This window comes from Gracilinanus agilis, chromosome 5 (genome assembly GCF_016433145.1).
Source record: "Gracilinanus agilis isolate LMUSP501 chromosome 5, AgileGrace, whole genome shotgun sequence".
Classification (NCBI taxonomy): domain Eukaryota; kingdom Metazoa; phylum Chordata; class Mammalia; order Didelphimorphia; family Didelphidae; genus Gracilinanus; species Gracilinanus agilis.
In genome coordinates this window covers 92,620,276-92,642,339 of record NC_058134.1, presented here as the reverse complement: position 1 = coordinate 92,642,339, position 22,064 = coordinate 92,620,276, and the positions used below count along the sequence as shown (strand labels likewise).

The 22,064-nt window shown below is 37.4% G+C and overlaps 1 protein-coding gene across 1 annotated transcript in view; it reads left to right on the top strand.

The window, feature by feature from the left end:
* DPP6 (dipeptidyl peptidase like 6) overlaps positions 1-22,064 on the top strand; it is a 993,205-nt gene that overhangs the window by 808,072 nt on the left and 163,069 nt on the right. Inside the window, exons 9-10 of the mRNA XM_044677974.1 lie at positions 8,580-8,734; positions 11,077-11,174. Of these exons, the coding sequence (XP_044533909.1) occupies positions 8,580-8,734; positions 11,077-11,174 (253 nt within the window). The remainder of the gene's footprint in view (positions 1-8,579; positions 8,735-11,076; positions 11,175-22,064) is intronic.

Below are 22,064 nucleotides of genomic sequence, written 5' to 3'. Positions count from 1 at the left end.
GACCTAGTACTCTATTCATAATACCACCTAACAACCCTTATAACACATTATGAGAGAGAAAAGCTGCCATTTTGTTGAGATTTTGTAAACTAATGACTTTCTGAGTGTGGTTCACATTCCCCAGGGAGTCTCTGAAACCCTTTCATGGGTGCAGTGAGGTCAAAGCTCTGTTCAAAATGATCCTAAAATAATATTACCTATGAAAATACTCCTTCCTTTTTCAACCCAATATCTGTGTGAAACCATATTTTTTTCATATACCACAACCAAAAAAACATATATATGTATATATATATATACATATATATCAACATACTGAATGTAGAAACAAATTTAAGAATTAGCTGTCTTCTCTTAAGCAACCACTAAAGAGATCTGCATAAATATGTAAACAGAGCCAATCCATCATATTTTTTGGTTTAGAAAAGTTATTTTTCATAAAAAAACACATCAGTGTGCAATAGTATGTTATAGTCACTTTAGATAATTTAATAAATATTTTTAAAATATCGGTTTTCATTTCTAGTATGAATATGTGTGAATATAACTCATAAACAAAGATTCTTTAGGTTCCTGATTAATGAGTTTAAGATCTTTGAGATCCATTGTTCAAGCATTCTGTCTATGCATTTTCACATTGGAAAATAATAATAATTCAGTGTAATAATTAAATGTTTATAAAACATTTCCTCATAAAATCATGTAAAATAGTTAACAAGGGTAATATTATCCCCACCTCACAGACAAGAAAAGTAACAGAGAGAGAATTTATGTGACCTGTCTGGGCTACATTATTTTGGAAGTGTTAGGGTCTGATCCTGTATGTAGGTCGTCTGTCTCTGAAACTGGAATTCTTCCATGCAATGATTCTGTCACTATTTCAGGGAAAGAACATGGTATTGCGTCTAGTAAGATCAGTTTGCCTTTTCCAAAGCAATCTAGTGTATGATTTTCCAACAGCAGGCTTCAGTTAGGTAAGTGATTGTCTTTAAAGGAGTTATCAGTGATGATCCCTGGTTGTTTGAGTTTTGTTTCTGTTTCTCTATTTCAGAAGCTTTTCTTTTTCTCTACATAGAATTTCTATTCTCTGAATTCTTTTTTTCCTTTAATTTGGTATGTCACTGACAGCTCCCACTGACAAATTCCTTTAAGTTTTCTGATCTAATATGAGACATGGCCTTTTAGGTTATACTTTAATAATGGATTTTTATGAAGTTGAGAAAAAAAGCATCCTTTTATCTCAGAAATCTCAAATGAAGGCTGAGCTGAGTATCCTCAGTAATGAAATTCACAGGTAAAAGTCATACTGGATTTAGGTCACCACAACCAAAGTGAAGAGTTATGTAGGTAGTTCAGATCAAAAGTTAGGTTTTAATGGTATGCCCTGGAAAATAAGATCATTAAGAAATACTTTTAGAATGGTTATTTTTTATTATTAATTTTTCCCCAGATTATATACCAATACAATTTTCAATAATCATTTTCCAACATTTGTTAATGCATGTTCTCTCCTTCCTTCCTATTCCCTCCCACTCCCCAAAATGGCAGGTATTGTGTTATAAATTGTATGTGTGTTATTATACAGTACATAGTCCCATGGGCATCATGTTGAGAAAAAAGGCACATATCACTTACACTAGAGATAAAGTGAAAGATGGCATGGGAGGGATCACAGCTGTTATTTCTTTGGGGATACCAGTCAAAAGAGTCTCAAGGTGTACCCATTTTATACAGCACTTTGATGTAGTAACACACTGGATTAAAACCCATCCTTGACAAAAGTGACCTATTCCCTACTATGACCCTACACAGCTATGGGACTTAGGACAAGACTCTTAACCTCTCCAACCTAATTAGCTCATCCAGAAACTGTGTAAAAAAGAAGAAAAGTCAGAACTTTTCCTTTTCCTATAGCCCCTATTCTTTAGTTAATTAACCATTTGGTCAATCAACAAACATTTACTAAGCACTTAGTATGAAAATGCCAGGCACTGTGCTAAATATTGGGATACAGAAAAAAAAGGGCAAAAAAATGTGTCAAGAAGCTCATAGTCTAATGAGGAAGACATCATGTAAACAACTGTGTACAAACAAGTTATATACAGGATAAACAGGAGATAAATACAGAATGAAGACACTTAGCATTTTGCTTCTTGTAGAAGGTGAGATTTTAGCTGAGAGGTAAAGGAAGTTATTTCCTTCTCCAGCTCCTTTTACAGAGGAGGAAATGGAGGTAAATATAATTAAGTGACTTGCCCAGGGTCGCACAATGTAAATGTCTGAGGCCAAATTTGAACTTATCTTCCTGTCTCTAGGCTTAGAGATGGAAATGTAGGGAAAGAACTCCAGGAATTGGGGGCAACTAGCAAAAATACCTGAAGTTAAGAGATGGAGTGTTTGACATGAAGAATAGTCAGGAAGCCAGTGTCACAGAGTATATAGAGGGGAATAAGAAGGTACTGGGTTATGAAGGGCTTTAAAAATCTTTTAAAAGTGATAAAACACAAGGAAAACCAGCACAACCACTTCCATGGGCTGATGGTACAATAATATATATTTTGGTCCCTTTAAGAGGAAATACAGGGGGCAGCTGGGTAGCTCAGTGGATTGAGAGTCAGGCCTAGAGATGGGAAGTCCTAGGTTCAAATCCGACCTCAGACACTTCCCAGCTGTGTGACCCTGGGCAAGTCACTTGACCCCCATTGCCCGCCCTTACCACTCTTCCACTTAGGAGCCAATACACAGAAGTTAAGGATTAAAAAAAAAGAGGAAATACAACAGTGTTCTATAGCAAATATCTCTAAATGTAATTTTCCTCCTCAATTCCAAGATGGCACTACTGATAGGGTAGGTGTAGGTAAGGGAAAGGAATGTCCTCGGGTTTTCCCAAGTTAATCATTCTTCCAAGAATGGCAGAATGTTCTTTTATGCTCTAAGGTGAGGGTTCAGGCAATTAAATTTGTCTAGAGGAATAGATTTTTCTCCCTACAAAAATGCTCTAAAACCTCACTTGGCATGCTACATTCAAGCAAACTGCCTCATTAAGCTGGAGATTCTGGAGAAATGTTTGCAGAATAAAGACATCCGTAATTAATGCTAAAATGTCAAGAATCCGTTTGCCTGGTCTCTTTTCCCCACTAAGTTTCTTACACTTAATTATCTCTTTAATGAGCTGCTAATATAAGGAAAAGGAGAAAAAAACCAACCACTGCAGAGGGAACGGTGTGTTAAAGAACCATTACTTAGAAAAATAACCAAGACTAGTCCAGTTTGTTTGGCTCAAATATCTGGCATCTATGAAAGTCATTTTTTTATTTGTCGCTACTGTAACAGAGGTGGCCTCTTTGGTGAACTGTTAGATCTTTGAGTTCAGTTCAAATAAAATATACTCTCAAAGGAATGGGCTAAATGTCATCCATGATCCTGCAAAAGTGCCCATCAGGGCAAAGGCTCTAGTCCTCTTCTCAAGGTTACTATGGCAGACTTAATCAGCATCAAGATTTAGGTCAGGGTCAAGATGACAAAACCACAGGGAGATCATAGAAGCTGGGTTTAGACTACCTGCATGGCCTCAGAAGCACAGAGATCAGGATCTGGAGCATGTCAACGGGATAATCAAGAACCCAAAAAGTTTGATTCACATCACCAGTTCAAACACTGGTAGCCAAGAGAAGGAGCAAGGGATGATATGAGGCTCGGGCACTTGAGGTTTTTATCTTTGGATCCCCAACAGCTAGAAGATGATGCTACACATAAGTAGGTCCTTACATGTCCTTGTTTGTTGAATGCTAAGTCTGATCTGAAAAAATAATTTTTTAAAGATTGGCCTGGATAGAGCCAAAAGAAAAAAGTCAGTGGAAAAGAGTTCTTGGGAGTAAACTCCTCCTAATCCTGGCTCACAGAGTAATCCCTGCACATCCTGCCTGCCAGGTTCTATGCTGAATCATCATAATGACCTTACCTTTTCGCCCTTTTTATGGCCTTCTCTCCTCTTCTCTTGTTTTAAAATGCAAACACTCTATGCATTTGTTGCAGTTGTAATATCATGGATTGGATTGGATTGGAAACTGCCTTACATAATTCAAACAGAAATGACTATTTCCTATGTCTACTCTCTGGGAAATGGAAACCATGCTCACTGAACTTAATCCAAAGCCTCATTTCTGGATAGTATTAGAATTACACAGCAACAGGTTAATCTCTTCTTGCTGTTGACATAAGAATGTTTGAGTACTTCATGCCCTCCATGTCCAAAATGCTTCAAAATGTCGTAGATCATTTTTCTTAGACCTCAAATAAAAATACTGAACCTGGGACGATAAGAAGATTCTGGTTGTTGTTCAGTAGTGTCCAACTTTTCATGATCTCATTTGGGACTGATTTTCTTGGTACTATAGTGGTTTGGCATTTCCTTCTCCAATTCATTTTACAGATGAGGTAACTGAGAAGAATAGGGCATAGTGACTCACCCAGGGTTACACAGCTACTTAAATGTGTGAGTTCGAATTTGAACTCGGGAAGATCAGTCTTCCTGACTCCAAGCCCAGAATGGTGCTACCTAGTTGTGATATTCTAGTATGCATCTGATTATCTCCTTTTCTTGGGTTGTCTCAAGAAGAAAGCTGACTTAGAAGAACCCAAAGACTATTCTAAGTCCTCATTAGTCTAGTGGTTTTTGACTTGGTATGATATCATCCAGCCCTCCCTAATGACTCTGTGCTTCCTCCTCCAGGACCTCCTCCAAGCCTGCTTGCAATGTGATGTAGTGATTAGTATGTTAGACCTACAGTCATGAAGACCTAGATTCAAACTGTGCCCTTGATGCTTATTAGCTATGCAATCATGAACACATCTCATCTCTCTTAGTCCAGTTCTCTCATCTGCAAAACTAGAGCAATGACACTTTTAGGTAACCTCTTTTGCAGTATTTGTGAGATTCAAATGAGATGATATACATGAATATTTTTTCAAGCTTGAAAGCATCTTCTAAAATTTAATTATCACTCTAAATCAGGGGTCTGCAACCTTTTTGTCTGTGAGACCCATAAATGCCAAAATAATCCATTGGGGGCAGCTGGGTAGCTCAGTGGATTGAGAGCCATACAGTGCTCACATTGCACATTCCTGTAGCAGCGCCTGAAAAAAAATTGACTTTATGGCTCCTGCAGAAAGAGCCATATCTGGCCCTCAAAAGAGCCAGATATGGCTCGAGAGCCATACGTTGCTGACCCCTGCTCTAAATCAAGGGTTCTTAACTTGGAATCCAGGGTTTTTTTAATACTGTGGCCATTATTTCAACATAATTGGCTTCCTTTGTAATCCTATGTTATTTTATTTTCTACTTTTAAAAACATTATTCTGAAACAGAATCTCTAGATTTCATCAAACTTCCAAAGTAACCCATGACATACATATATAAAGAACTCATAAAATGAAACCCCCAAAAAAGTAAATTGTGTCAAACAGAGGTATGAAACAACCACCTGCAGACCACATGCAGTCCTTACCTCTCCCAAGTATATCCTGAACCAGACTAAAATGTAATCAAGAAATTAGATCCTTTTTTATGATTTAATGGCCCTATTTCTAGTTAAAATTGCCATCACTGTTGGATTCTCAATTAGGGTTGATGAGTAACAAGGAGGGTCTGGCTTTACGGACCAGGCTTTTTATTGTTTTTGCCAAGCAGGCAGATTAGATTATTGTTTAGCCATCTGTGGTCCTGGGAATTGTCTTGTGTGTCCCTTCCATTTCCAAGTGGATGGCCCTGAGCTCACAAAGGACTTATTGTTTCATCACTTTCAGTTGTATCTGCTTCTTCATGACCCCTTTTGGAGTTTTCTTTGCAAAGGTACAAGAGTGGTTAGCTATTTCCTTTTCAAGCTCATTTTATAGATGCGGAAACTGCAGCAAACAGGGTTAAATGACTTGCTCAGGGTCACACAACCAGAAAGGATCATTTTACTTAAGTGAAAATCATGTTTATTCAGGAACTCTGGAAAAGTCATCATTTCAGACTTCTATTATGAATTTTCATGATTTCAGTAGGAATTAACTCACTGCTGTTGGATGTTGTGATGTAATTCTTTTTTAGTATGCTTTTCCACTCATTCCATTTTTTTTCCCTATTCACTACCTTTCCTTGAATGCAACTCACTTCTAGCTATCATCCAAGCAAGCTTTCAGTTATATTTCATTTTAGCTTTACAGTGCCATCAGGATGGAGCAGAATCACCAACAAATTGCATTGCATTGCAAATGGTGACTATTTTTTTTCCAGTTACCATCTGCTGGAATCTCTATTATTCGCTGTTCCGAGAGAATAGGTCAGATAACTCTACAAAGTCATTTTCAATGCACCTCATTTCCAAGCTTGAACTTGAAAGTCACTTTCCCAACCATCTAAAGACATGGGGAAATTGCAGATTTTTTTCCTTATTTGTATTTTCCTTTGTTCTACAGTCTGTAGACTTTTCACATATGATCAGTTCTTTTGAAAGTCTACTTGGAGGGCAGCTAGATAGCATAGTGGTTAGAGTGCCATTCCTGGAGTCAGGAGGACCCAGGTTCAAATGTGGCCTCTGATACTCCTAGCTATGTGACTCTGGACAAGTTGCTTAACCCCAAATGCCTAACCATTACTGCTCTTCTGCCTTAGAACTGATATTGATTCTAAGAAAAACGATAATCTGCTTGGAAAGTAGAATGGCCATTCCAAGTGATTCTAATTTTACACTGGTCAGATATATAGAGTGGATGCTGGTTCATCCTATACTCCAAAAGCTTTGTTGTTACTACTCCTGGTTATTATCTTTAATAATAATAACAATAACAATAATAATAATTAGCATTTACATACTTTTCAAATTCACAAAGTAGTTTATGTGTTATCTCATTTGATCCTCACAACTACCCTGCTTCAAGGTATATGTTTTTATTATCCCTATTTTATAGATGTGGAAACTGAGGTTGAGAGGATCACATAGCTAGTAAGTAGGTGAGACAGGATTTGTCTTTCGGATGCCCAGGGTCAACTAAGGCAGGATTCTGGGCTTCCTGATAACAAATCTAGCTCTTTACCTATTATACTATCCAGTTACCTATGTATGATGCAATATGGTGCCATAGATTATATACATCTTACTTTAAGCTCTACATGAAGCCATATTTTCCACTTCAAGCTGAGCTAGAGATCCTATTTTCCCCATTTAGCTCGTAAACTTCATAAAGACCCAGTAGAGCATAGTCCCATAGACAGCCCTCCAGTAGAACTTCTGCAATAACTCAGTGCTATTAATTTACTGATCCATTAGCTACTATTTGTTGATAAAACTCCCAATCCTAGATCAGTCCATAACTAGTTTGTGTTTCAACTTTTGTAAATTCTTTTAAGATTTATTTTCTTATCCTATTAGAGTGATCATAATGGAATTTACCTTTAAGGAAGCAGAGTCTCACTGAATCCCAGAACTTGACATTCTACCTGAATCTGAGAGTAACTATAAACTGTAGAGGATGTGAGATAGAATGTGGAATATTGAAAAGAGCACTAATTTTGGCATCAGAAACCCCTGACTTCCAATCCATGCTCAGCTACATATTGTGGGATCTTATATAGGGGCTATAGACTGAAATGTATGGTATATCTTGTTTATTGGGGATGGTCCATTTAAAGCAGGGCTCTCCCCACCTCTTCCTCAGAATCTGTGATTTAGTGATTATGAAATACCTCCTTTCTTCCTTAGAATTTGAGACCCTCCAAAAATCAATTCTCCATCATGGCTGAATTTTGTTTAAACCCTTAGCTTTGGTCTTAAAATTGGTACAAGTATTGGTTCTAAGGTAGAAGATTGTAAGGGCAAGATAATTGGAGTTAGGTGACTTGCCCAGGGTCCCACAGCTAGGAAGTTTCTGAGGCCAGATTTGAGCCCATGACCTCCCATCTCCAAGGTTGGCTTTTTTTTTTTATCCACTGAGCCACTCAGCAGCTATTCTTTAGCTGAATTTTTCTGAAGGCTCTATTAAAGATTAGGCATATCTTCTGAAAGAATGAAGGCTAGTCCCTTGAAAGCAAAGTATATCACTTTTTCTTAGTCTCCTTATCATCTAGCATAATGCCTAGTGTGTAAAAGACATTTAATAAATGTTTCAGTTGAATAAAAGTTTTTTATGTGCTGTGATTGCTATCTTCCACACACTTATTGGATATCCATGAAGTAGACTACTAGACATTGCGAGAATATATTAAAAGCTAACATTACGAAATGGGCAGCTAGGAAGAGCAATGGATAGAGTCCTGGGCCTAGAGTTAGGAGTTCAAATCTAGCTTCAGACACTTATTAGCAATATGACCCTAGGCAAGTCATTTAGCTTGCCTAGATTTCCACAGATGAGCAAAGTGTCTGAAACTGGATTTGAACTTAAGACTTCCTGATTCCAAGCCCAGCATTCTATCTACTGTGTCCCCTAGAAGTCGGACTAATGCCTTTTCTTGGATATCATACTATTTGTAATGGCATGTGATTGATTTCTACTCTGTTTTCCATTCACCCCTTTCTACTTTCTCTCCTTTTCCCCAGAGGAGATTTTAAAGACTCACATTGCTCACTGGTGGTCTCCGGATGGGACCAGGTTAGCCTATGCCACCATCAATGACTCCCGAGTGCCCATCATGGACCTGCCCACCTATACTGGCTCTGTCTACCCCACAGTTAAGCCTTATCATTACCCTAAGGTAAGAGAAATAGCACTTATCTTTTCCTTTTGCTGAACTGATTACTTACATTATTCATAGGTCTTTCTCCTCTCAGCTGACTCAGATGTGGAGATGTGATAATCAGAGATGCTTATGAACATTACTGTAAACAGAGAAAAGATTAATTATTTCTCATTAAATTGCCATCTTTGTTTAGTCAAATTGATGGTTGGTAAATTGACCTTTTTTATTTATCTTAACTGGGGTTAGTCATTTAACTAAACTTCAGAACAAAGTTAAAAAAAACCTGTTTTCCCTCTGAGTTGGTGACTACATCTGCTTCCTGCCCTCCTTTTTTCCTCCTTCAGTCAGGAATCATAGAATATTCATAGGATTCAGAGCTGAAAAGAATCTTAGAGTTCCTCTAGCCCAGTCTCCTCATCTTATAGAAGACGAAACTGAGACCCTGAGAGTTTTAAGTAGCTTACTCCAAGTTAACACAGCAAATCAATAGCAGGCTTAGGACCAGAACGCAGGATCCCTGCCTCAAAACTCAATATTCTTTTCATTATAATATACAATGGCAGTTCACTTTCACAAAACCAAAGGAAAAATACTTATGTGCACAACTGATGGTTGTGATCACCACCATCCAGAGGGTAGATAGGATCATTTCCACAGCCACTAGCAAAGCACGGGAGGAAGGAGGAAAGGAAGAAATGTGCTGAGATATCACCATTTCATGAATGCTCAGAGACCATCTGTGCCCATTCCTTACTTGAGGAGAAATGCCCTCTGCAATATCCAACCAAAGCAGGCATCTAGGCAGTGCTTGCAAAGCTCTGCTGAGAGGATCTCACTGTCTCCTGGGAACAGTCCATGTGACTTCTAGAGAGTTCTGTTAAGAAGATCTTCTCTAAATCAAATTTATATCTTCCTCTCTGCCTCTTAAATCATTTCCTCCACATGCAGCTTTCTTCAACTGAGCAGAAGAAACAAACATCTTCCACCTGATAAACTTTTTAGATACTTGAAGAGTTCTCGTGTCCTCCATGTCCTTCTCTTCTCTGAACTAAACATCCCCACTTCTTCCAACCAATCTTGGAGCTCTTTGGTGTTAGAAACACAGCATGGATATCTCCCTACTTGGTTGGTTGATTCTTGTACTTCGTAGTCAAAGGACCAAAATGGCATCACTATGATGGATTCAGTATAGGATGTGGCTGACTGTGGCTGATTAGACTAAGACAAGCTCCGAAGGCTGTATCACAGGTTGGGCACAAGTAGTCTACATAAACATTTGGAATGGAGATGTCTAAATTTGCAAATCTCATGTTTCTTGTGTGCTGCTGCAATTCTGCTTTGCACATAGAGCTTGAATCTTCTTTGATGTGGCTATGACTATGACCCTGAGTGTATGACCACATCACTCCCTCTCACATCTTAGGGGGGAAAGCATCAGAAAAGTAGAGACCCCTCATTTCAGCTTTCCCACTCAGTTTCTGATAAACCCAGGGGCAAATTCCCTTAGGTATGAAAAATACTATGCCCTTGCATTCTTCAGAACTAAACATGTGTGGATTAAATAGAAGGTCTTTTTCACTTCCTAGCCAAAGGCGTTTTATAGTCCTTTCTCCTGGAATTGCTCCTCAAAATAAAAGCCCTCAACTTGTTGAAAAATATATTTGACTTATTTCTATACTGCACTCAAGCTTTACTCTTAGGAACCAGAAATATACTTTTTGCATATCTCCAAAGCCTTATATTGCCAGTAGTTTGGTGAGCTCATCCTCTGGGCCACCCACTTATGTTCTTTCTTATTTGTCCTCTGTTCTCTCCTTCCTGGCCAAAACAATTGTATTTCGGGCCTGTAATATGTTTGGTGGGTACACATCACCACCAAACTGGCAATGTTTGGCGTATAAGAGGAGTCCAAATCAGAACAATGTACCAGATCTTTTTTGGAAGGCCTTAATTTCATCCCACTTCTGAGCAGGGAAAACTACTCTTGAATAATGTCATCTTTGCTGTTCCTTCTCTCTTTCCTGATTTCTGATTTCTTCCTCTTCTTTCTTAGGGAAGATGATAAGGGGAGTGGATGGTAGACAATGGGAAAGTGTAGAGAGGAAGGAAGAGAGAAGGCAAAATGGGAAGGAAAATAATTAATCCTATTTCCCATCTCAGCCTGCAGCCAAGTGTTAAACATTCTAAAATAGAGTATTTCTGCCAATCTCTATTGAGAATTGAATTTTCTGGAGTATGTCTAATTGGTATCCATAGGTTTGTATAGCCCATGAAATAAATGTGAAAATGCTTTACAAGGCAAAAAAGTAGTGGCTCAATTATTACTAACTATGTCCCTGTTCCCTTTTGTATCCTAGGCTGGATGTGAAAATCCAAGCATTTCTTTACATGTCATCGGTTTAAATGGGCCCACCCATGATCTGGAAATGACACCACCAGATGATCCAAGAATGAGGTTTGCTTCCTTATGTTTTCCCCATAGCACATATTAGTAATGTGTTTTCATCCCAATATTCCAATCATTTTATTTTATATTTGTCAGTATGAGCTTCTCAGGAACAGGGTTCCTTCAAAGGGTTTCTCCACTGGTTTATTACCTATTCTATAATTGATCTCTTTGGGAAGTTAGGGTTAACACTTTTTGAACAACAGAATTTCTTTAAAGCAGAGCACGCCTATAGTAATCTCTTTTGTTATAATAACAATAGTTTTATTTATTTGAAATTAATCTTTTCTTCAAAGATATCCTGATTGAGAGCCATCTCCATAGTTCCAGTTTGGAGCCAAAATCTCAAATGCTGTGGAGAAGAAATTTATTTCTGAGGCTAATTTAGAAAGGTTTATGAGAGGAATTCTAACCATTCCCACTCAGACTGGAACCTTTTCTGCCACCTCTATACCTTTTCCTAACTACAAGTGCCCATATATACAGAACTATAATTAGCCAATTTTCCCCCACTGGAGTTGGGAAAGAGGGAGGCAGCAGCTGAGATGTAGTGATCATCTGAAATGTGGCCATCAATAGAGACAGCCCACCTGGATACCATGAGGTTCCTAAGATACAAGAGGGAGGATAAACACCACTGGGAAGAGGCTGGGAGCAGAACAAGGCAGGATAGGAAGAAGGCTACTGAAGAGTACTCTTGGCCCCCTGTAATCTTCTTTCTTGGAGCAAAGTTCTGGTGGCTCTGCCCTAGTTGCAGTTCTACACATCAAACTCCAGAAAGGAAGTAGGTCAGGCATGGAAGTGTGGAGATACTATGGCTTGATAGTTTAATTGTCACAAACTGGACTGATTGAGGTCAGAATTAACACTGACCCTCAGCACTTTCTCCTTGGTGTTTGAGTTTTGCTTTTACTCTAGCTTGGGATGTGAAAATTCAGTCATCAAACTAGTTTCTAGTAATTATAATAAAGGCTCATCAAGGGCTGGACATACAGTGGGTACACAATGATGATTAGTTAATTTAGGATCATTACTGTAGAGCTAAAAAGGAATAATAATGGTAATAATGATGATGATAACCAGCATTTATATAGCACCTACTATGTGCCAGGCACTTGGATAAATGGTTTACAGACATTATCTCTTTTGATCCCTCTCAGCAAACCCAGGAAGCAGGTGTTATTATTGTTCCCATATTATAATTGAGGAAACTGAGTCAAGGGTTAAGTGACTTGCCCAGAATTATACAATTTCTAAGATTAGATTTGAACTATCCACCGCACCTCTCAAGGGGGTCAGAGACCATCTCTACCAACCCCTGTATTTTGTGATTGAAGAAATTGCAACGCATGTTAAGTTAGATGAGTTGCCTAAGATCACACAGGTAATGTCAGAAGTGGGATTTGAACTCATGTCTTCAGACTACAAAGACCATTTTTATTTTGTTTTATTTTGCCCATTATACCACACTGCCTACTTGGACTTAACTTAGACCTAAGTCCACTCCTGTACCCCTTGCTCATTGCTTCCAAAACCCATAGATTTAGAGCTGAAAGGGACATTTGAGATTATCTAGAACAATATCTCATCTTGCAGTGGAGGAAATGGAAGCCTGGAGAACTTAGGTTACAAGCCCAAGATACCCTGGAGTTGCTTTCCACATCAGCATTGCAGTAAATAGCAGAGGCATATGTTAGCGCCTTCGCTTCTGCCTCTTAGTTTCCCTGGCTTCCTCTAAGACTTCCACCTTCTGTAGGAGACCTTTTCTAGTCCCCAGCTGCTAATGCCTTCTCCTTTTGGATTATTGCCATATACTTTTTGTACATATTTTGTATATACCTAGTACATGTCTCTACCATTCAAATTTAAAGTCCTTGAGGGCAGGGACTGTGTACCAAGTTGATAAAGAGCAAGAGAGGCATAGTGTTTACATACAACATATATTATCCTAACAGAATAGATCAGGCATTCTGGGGGGTTCCAATGAGCATTTCCATTTGCCTTCCTTCAAATGAGTGAGTGAAAAATCATCTGTTAAGCACTGTACTAAATTCTAGGAATAATATAAAAGCCAAGACAACTCCTTCCCTCAAGGAGCTTATATTTAAAGTCCCTTTTTGTCTCCAGAGAAAGTTAGAGCTTCAATATAGAATCATCTCTAAGTCTAAAGCTGTTGGTCTATGGGTATCCTTTTCCTTCCTCCATTGCATGATCCACTTCTTTGTAGCAAACAGTCAAAAGACAATAAGAATCAGCTTAACTTTATGTAAAGAGAAAACCCATTGTAAAATACATACAGTGGATAAACAGTTTCAAAGAGAATGGGTAATTCCAAAGAATAAGCAATGCCAGTTTGGACAGCAGTGAAACGGGGGAGGAAGTAGAGAGGGAATAAATTTGCCAGATCACAATAGTAGCAGCAGTTGGGATAAATGCAAGGTTCTGTCTATGGAGATCATTCCTTAAATGGAATCATGAGGGGCAGCTGGGTAGCTCAGTGGAGTGAGAGTCAGGCCTAGAGACAGGAGGTCCTAGGTTCAAACACGGCCTCAGACACTTCCCAGCTGTGTGACCCTGGGCAAGTCACTTGACCCCCATTGCCTACCCTTACCAATCTTCCACCTATAAGTCAATACACAGAAGTTAAGGGTTTAAAATTTAAAAAAATGGAATCATGAGCCAGGTGAGACTCCAATTGCTCATGATTACATTCAGTTGGGGATAGCAGCACCTTTCACTTGCAAGTTGCCAGATCTGTCCTCTAACTAACTTACCTAAGGTGTAAAGCAGCAGACATCTGACATTAAATTGCTCCTTAGAAAATGTTTTCCCTGACTTTTAAGGCTCTCCATGGTGCTCTATCCTCCAGAAAACAAGTTGGCTTTGGAGTCAGGAAAGCCAGCTTTAAATTAAACCTCAAATATTTACTAGCAGTGTGATCTTTAGCTCATTCCTTAACTTCTCTGAACCCCAGCTTCCTTGTTTGTAAATTGAGCAGGTTGGACTAAGTGACCTCCAAGACTCTTTCTTGTCCTAAATCTATGATCCTGTGATTTTAATATTTTTACTACCGCCATTATTGGATTGTCTTGAAGAAAGCGTTTTACATACTTTCAAATGCTGAACTTGATATTATTATTACTGTAAAGCCAACAGTCAAGAGACTAAGCCATAATCTTTTACCATAGTCCATGGTCCTCCCACAGACTACTTTCAGAGATAAGATTTCAAGACATCCATAGAAATTATCAAATGCATTTGAAATAGCACTAATATAACTTTGTAAATAAACACCCCCAAAATCCTCTAAAGATGTTTGAGCAGTTTGTCTTCCTACCAAAAGAGTATCAAAGGACACAGAATGTAAGCTAAGACCCAACTCTTAGATTTTGCCTACATTGAGATCAATTTAGCTTTTTCTTTATTTTAATGCCACACGAACTGAGTCCTTGTTAGCGCCCTGGTAACTATCTTAATAGCCAGAACACTTCAATCTGGATATTTGATTTCAATTGTTTTTAAATCTGATCCATCCTTAAAAGGCTAGCCAAAGTTTTATTCCTTTCCAAAAGTCTTTTCTGTCTTCTCCAGGCCTCTGTTTTCTCCCTTCTATAACTACTGTCAGTACTACACAATTTAGTACCTGATGTATAATCAGTGTATAAGTCATATCCCCACTCAAATTCAAATTATCACCTTTTCAAAGTTGTGAACTGATCTCATTGCTATCATCTAGTACCCAACACAGTGGTGAGTTCATATGAAGTAATCAATTAATAACAAATTCAAATAAATTTAATTTCAATGTTCAATAAGACTTTATTGAACATTTGTGATCCTTTCAGTTCCTAGGTAGTCCTAGTTAGTTAGTCTGATGAAGACGATCTCTCTACTGTATATAGGTAGAAAGTTCTGGGTCTATGATTCTTCCATTGACTACTTTCAGAGGCAAAATTCAAGCCATCTCCAGAAATAGCTAAATATTTTTGAAAGTACCACTACTAAACTTTGGAAATAAATACTCCCCAGCTTGTCTTTGAGTAGCTTGTCTTGCCATCAAAAGGGGATCAGGAGCCAGTCTATCCTCTGTGGTCATGGCAGTCTTAAAGAGCTGTGACTTCCAACAGTAGATAATCAAACATTTTTCTCCATCGATTCTTCATCCAGAAGTATCATCTATAGATAGACCATGGCAAATGAGTTAGAACCCATGATCTGGACTGATTAGCATGACACACCCACTTTCCTATCTCACTGTGTAAGGGCTGGATCTTGTGGGAAAACCCTGACTTCAATTGTTTAAGCACCCTGCTTTATTCACTCCTTAGTATTTCTCCAGCATATTCTCTTCCCAATACCACTGGCTAGATAGTGACTTAAAATTGTTCTGTGAACTAGAAAGAGCTATTCCATTCTATAATAGTAATATTGATGAGGAGCATCTGGGTGGCTTAATGAATTGAGAGCCAAGACTAGAGAGGGGTGGTCTTGGGTCCAAATCTGGCCTCAGACACTTCCTAGCTTTGTGACCCTGAGCAAGTCATTTAACTCTCATTTCATAGCCCTGACAACTCTTCTGCCTTGGAACCAATAAACAGTATTAATTCTAAGACAGAAAGTAAAGGTTTAAAAATAATAATATTGATGATGATGAAAAATAGTATATAATAGCATTCACACAGTGCTTTAAGCTTTGCAAAGCACTATTTCAGAGTTGTTCCTCACAACAACTCTGAGAAGTAGGTGTTCTTATTTTCCAATTTTCTATATTCTATTTTTATATTTTCTATATATTTTCTATGTTCTATTTTCAACAAGATGAGGCTAATTGATAGCACTAAGCCCAGTTGTGCCACAAATCCTGAAATAAGAGAAACAAAGTCACTATTTGCAGTTACCTTATAGCTATCATGTGTGATCTGCACTGAGGAGTCATCTACAAGGTAACATTAAGGGATCAACATACAGAATTTAGAAACCCATTTTGACCAAGAGCCAAACAAGCACTTCCCGGCTTTAGGAAATGGCAGGACTCTACGATACCTTGTTGATCTGAGAAAAACCAATGCTAAATGACGCTCTCTGGTATCTCTTGTGGGTTAAGGAAGTAAATGGAAGTGATGTACCATGTGTGTTTTTGTCAAATTCACATTGAGATGCCTGCTCAGACAAAGCAAACATGGTTTGACCATAGGTCTTTCAAGAGCTAAAGATCTAGAATTAAAATTCAGTCCATACTTGAGAATACCATTTTGGAGACAAGTGTCAGACAGATACCATTTTTTAAAATTCACAACAAAACATTTCAGGCTGCATCCAGTACATAAACAAGACTCTTTCTCTCTCTTGCTACTGACCTCTTAGACTACCACAGTGTGGAGAAAAAAGTAAAATAGAGGTAGCATGTCTCAAAGTTTAAGGCTTAAGAAATACTTTTCATGCATTTGAATTTGAGCCTTACCATGACCCAAGGAGTTAATACCTAATACCACCTGTGTTGCTGAACCCATTTTATAAATGAGGAAACTAAGACTCTCAGAGATTGAGTGTCTTAACTATGGCCACATAACTAATAATGACTGAAGATGGGATTTGAACCCAGATCTTCCTAATTCCAAGTTTAGCATACTATGTGCATATGTATGTATTTAGATAGAACCAAACATACAAAAATACATACGTGTGTGAATGTGTATTACAGATTGTGTTGAGTTGATGTTCATAAAATTTTAGGTAAAGCAGACAGAGCCCTTCTGCTCCAGTGTCATATGTGTTTCCAGCTAGGGTCACTGAAGATTGAACTGTGTCCCCAGATATTAAAGTGATATTAAAGAAACCAACTTGGCCACTTTACGTATTTCTACAGTCTGAATCAAAATGGTATTCATTCACCTGAGACATATAGAGTATAACAGAACCTAGAGTTTTCTAGGAGGCAGTTCAGCTAGAAAAGGAACAGCGTTACAACTAGTAGTTTGGGGATCTGGGACAAACAATTGGAAGCAGCCCTGCAATAATAAGCAGAACTAAATTCCCTTCAGTCAATCATGAAGAAAAGGAGACCTTGACATTGTGCTGTGGGACAGCACTTTCAGTAGAAAGCCTACCACCAGGAGAGAATGAAGCTGGGGAAGACCTCACCTAGTTGGAGTAGTGAGAACAAGAATCAAAAGGAAGAAAGGAAATTTAGTTTCTACAGTGCAGAAGGAGAAAAAAATACTATATTATCCTTACAATTGTACCGGCTTTTAAAATCATTACTCTACAATCCCAGTGCTTATAGGTATCTGATCACTCCAGCATAGTTATGGTTCTATAAAGGAAATTTAGAAACAAATAGTTGCTATTTCTTCAGATCCCCATCTTTTCAGTGGAATAATCTCACCAGTTAGAAACTGAAACCTGATAGTGAATGAGGTTTACTCTGGACTGCAGTGGCCAAGAAGTGGAAAAAGGAGCTTGATTGTTTTTTGGAGTGCTTTGAGGGCAAGATGTAAGGAATTAGTTGATTAGCAGGCTCCTCAAGAGCAGGAAGCATCAGGGAATTAAAATGCAGTTCTGCCTGCCCCCAATTCTGTCTCTGTCTCTGCCTGGATTATACACAGCAATCTCTTTCAGCCTGCACGACATCCCTTTCAGCTGAGAATACAAACACTAAATGGTGCAGAATAGAGCCAACCATTCAAGAAACTGCACGTGGTACAAGACAGAATGACTCAGAAGATATATAAAAAAAACAACCTAAAGCAATACAATTAGTGATTGGTCCTGTTTCTCCCCTGGGTCCTAGCTAGGGGGACTAAGTTACGCAGAAACATCTTTATATGAATAATTGTGTCAGCTGGATGAAAAAAAAACCCACACTGTTTTGCAAAGAAATTATTAAAGTAGCTAATATTCACAAATCATTTGGACATTTATTGAAGCACAAAGGAGATTGACTGATAAATGGACTACCTTTTGAAGAAGTGAGTTTTTGCATTTCTAATATTATTCAAACAGAGTGTATATGGCTACTCTGGTAGGGATGTTTTAGAAGAGAATCTTTCATCAAAAGAAAAGTTGAATTTGACCATAAGATCTCTTCTAAGTTTAAGAGTTTAAGATTTTCTGACATATAATAATGTAATATAATGATAATGATAATAATAGACAGTACTTTTATGTAAGCTGATTCAGCAATATGCCCTTGTGAAGCTCAATAACTTTTAATAGTTCTATACTTCCAAGTGATGCCTGAACCATATTAAAATCTCATGTGAATATATTTAACAAAATAAATAAAAATACAAAGGGACATCAATAATGTCAATATGCAGTTTTCTAAGAAAATATACATCCTATAGAGATCCTTAAGTTTGGACTAGTGGCACCTGTTTCTACTTGAGTTTAATACTACTAATATAGTCTAACACCTTCATTTTATAAAGAAGAAAACCAAAACTTTAGGATATAAAGTGATTTACCCAAGATCATACTGTTAGCTAATGATCAAGCTGAGACTAGAACTCACATCTCTATTTCATGTACCTTTCCCCATTATGCTGTGTTTTCCTATTGCAATAAGTTTAAATTCCTCCAAACAAATTTTGAAGTTCTCTCAATTTGGCCAAATTTACCTATCACAATAATCATTACCATCATCATTGATAAAGAGTTACTGATCATCTATTATGGGCAAAGTTCTGTGCTTGATGCTAGGGATTGTGGTTGCTGTCCTGGAGCTTGCTCTTTAAGGTGGAACCCCCATGCCCAAGCATGTTATAATCAGACTGAATTTAGTGTCCTAAAAACACACTTTGCTTATTCCCTTTACTTATGTTCTTTTACCCATCAGAAATTCCCTTTCTCTCTTAACCTTTCTAAATTTTTAGATTATGCCAACTTTATCTGTTATTCAATTCATTTGTAAATTCTATCTGTTCCTAGATTTTGGAGGCAGAGGGAGTTTATTTGGGATTTGTTCCATTTCTTTTTCTGAAATTTGGTTATTTAAATTCCCTATTTTTGTTTTGTTAACCTGGGCATTTAGTGTTTTATAAATGTTTAGATTTTGTTATGTAAGTATCCATCCATTTCATTTAAATTATTGGCTTTATTAGCATACAATTAATTCTAATATTCCATAAACTGTTTGCAAAAAAACAGAAAAAGAAGGGATCCTACCCTCTCTGATACAAATATGATACAAATATGAACTTTATACCTAAACCAGGCAGCATCAGAACAGAGAAAGAAAATGATAGACAATAATTCCGCTAATGAATATTGACATAAAATATTTAAATAAGATATTAGCAAAACAACTACTGCAACATATCAGAAAAACTATACACAGATTATGATTTCTCCATTCAGTCTTCTCTTACTATTTCAGCCTTTCTTAATAGGTAACTATTATAGCCTTTGTTTTCTGTACCACACAGTGAACTACCTAAATTTTATCTATTATTTTGCATAATTCTCATATTGGTTTATGCTGCTTAGTGTTAAATTTTTACATTAGATCATGCATTCCTTAAAGGCAAGAATCATGCCTAACACTAATTTTCAAAAATAAATTTTACTGATGTCTTTTGTTTTCACATCCTTCCTCCTCTCCCCTCCCAGAGATATATCCTGTATAACAAAGATTTCTTTTTTTAAGAGGAAGAAAAGAGGAAAAAAGAGTAAAATCAATCAATACATTTTTAAAAATTGACAATATTTGCAAAATCCCACATTCCCACATCTCTTGCAAAGTAGTATACACTAATTCTTCATACAACAAATTCTTGATCCATAATATGTGTACAGCAGACGCATATTGTTTGATTATTAAAGATAGCTAGATTAAGTATTTTTGCTTCATAGCCTATCACCCAGATCATTGATTCTTCTTTCTCACTTATAGCTGCCTCCAACTTGGCCATTGTACCACCAGCCTCTCTCCTAGAAAGGGACTACGAGTAAATAAAATATTTTAGCTTTTTTGGCAAACATCTCTGCTAAAATATTGTTGGAATACATGTGTGATAAGCTGAGAATGGAGCTGAAGGTCAAAACCATTGCTGTAAATTAGATTTTTTTATCTTCTTATTATGCCTGATTGCCATATAGCTCTACCAGAGCTATAAATATATTGGTATAAGAATTCTGAAATAGTGCTCTGTGGTAATGCTAATAATACTAAAAGCTATCCTATTCCCTTTTGCCACCCTGGAAGCGAGGTGGCACAGTAGGTGGAATGCCAGACCTGGAGTTAGAAAGATGAATTCAAATCTGATCTCAGACACTTCTTATGTGACCTTGGACAAGCCATTTAACTCTGTTTGCCTCAGTTGCCTCATCTGTAAAATATGCTAGAGAAGGGAATGGCAAACCACTCTGGTATCCTTGCCAAGAAAACACCAAAAGGTCATGAAGAATTGGACACTACTGAATAACTGAGAAAAAAAACTGTCACATACTCTAAGGATCAGAACTAAAATGTATAAGTATCCCTAATTTGAGTCATGGGTCAAGTACCTCCTCACTACACTTAGATTTTCCTAAAAAGAAGAAGTTAACTTGATGACCTTTAATTTCTGTAACATTAAAGGGGCTGATCTCTGCCTAAACTCCCTTGAGTAGTTGGATCAAAGATGGTCCATATTTATTTTGAGAAAAATTTCTCTCTGGAGGAGGTATTTTGATATATTGGTAATTTATATAGGCCAGTAGCTACCCTCCAAAGGAGTAATAGAAGCTTAAAAGTTCTAACTTGACTTTTAAAGACCTCTACAATCTGGCACCACTATCACTTTCCAAATTTATTATTCCCTTTTAGTAAGTTTATGAACCAGTCAGATTGGACTACTCACCGCTCTTCCAAACATATTCAGTCCTCTTTCATGCCTCTTTCCTTGAAGACAGATAGATAAATATGCAGACAGACAGTCAAACAGATAGGAACATTAATTAAGCAGTTGCTATGTGCCAAGTACCATATTAAATATAAGCAAAGAATTTGTTTTCTTTCCTATTGTCTACCATGTAATTCTCTTTCCTTCTTTGCTCATTGAATAATTCTTTCTATCCTTTAAAGCTCCAATGCCACCACTTTTCCAAAGTCTTCTCTGGTTCTACCAGTAAGCAACAATTTCCTTCTCAAAATCTTTAAAATTCTCTAATGTACCTATTATATTATATTGTGTATTCTAGTACCTATATTTGGATCATCCTTCCACTAAACTATAAGCTCCAGAAAATCAGACATCATGCCTTATCTAAAATGTATGCCTTACCCAATACAGTAGGTGCTTAATGCTGAATAGGTAAATGAAAAAATTTGAGACAATGAAACTGAAGGGGGTTTTGCACTTCTTGATTTTCTTTAAATCATGTATAGATACCTGCCAATTTGTAAGGTGAACTCAGTTACTAGCATTTGCTTCCAGGTGCCATTTTACATATTGGGTTGATTGCCCCTGACAAATCTGTTCAAAAGGATTTTTCCTCTGGAAATAGAAATTAAAGTAAAAAATGTAAGAGAGAGGATATCTTTCTATATGACATTTTTCTCTCCTTCATTTTATTGGAATAGAACTATAATGATGCTCACAATGTATAGTTCAGTGGTCTTCTGAACAAGGTCAGGGTAGAAGTATTGGAGAGAAAAACAATCTTCTTTACCATCATCACCACCAGAAAATCCTCTCTTCTTTCTCCCCCCCAATCTACTAGTTCTGACTTCTACTCAAACTCTGCCATGGGACAAAAGTGTAACATTACATCTTCTGTTGAGGAAATTGAATTTATGATAATATACTTCAAGCAACAATTTGCTCTCAATTCACATCACCTTTCCTTTTTGTGAGACTGAATTTGCCTCTGACATATCGATGCAATTAAAGACTTTTGCTCTCAGGCATGCACTGT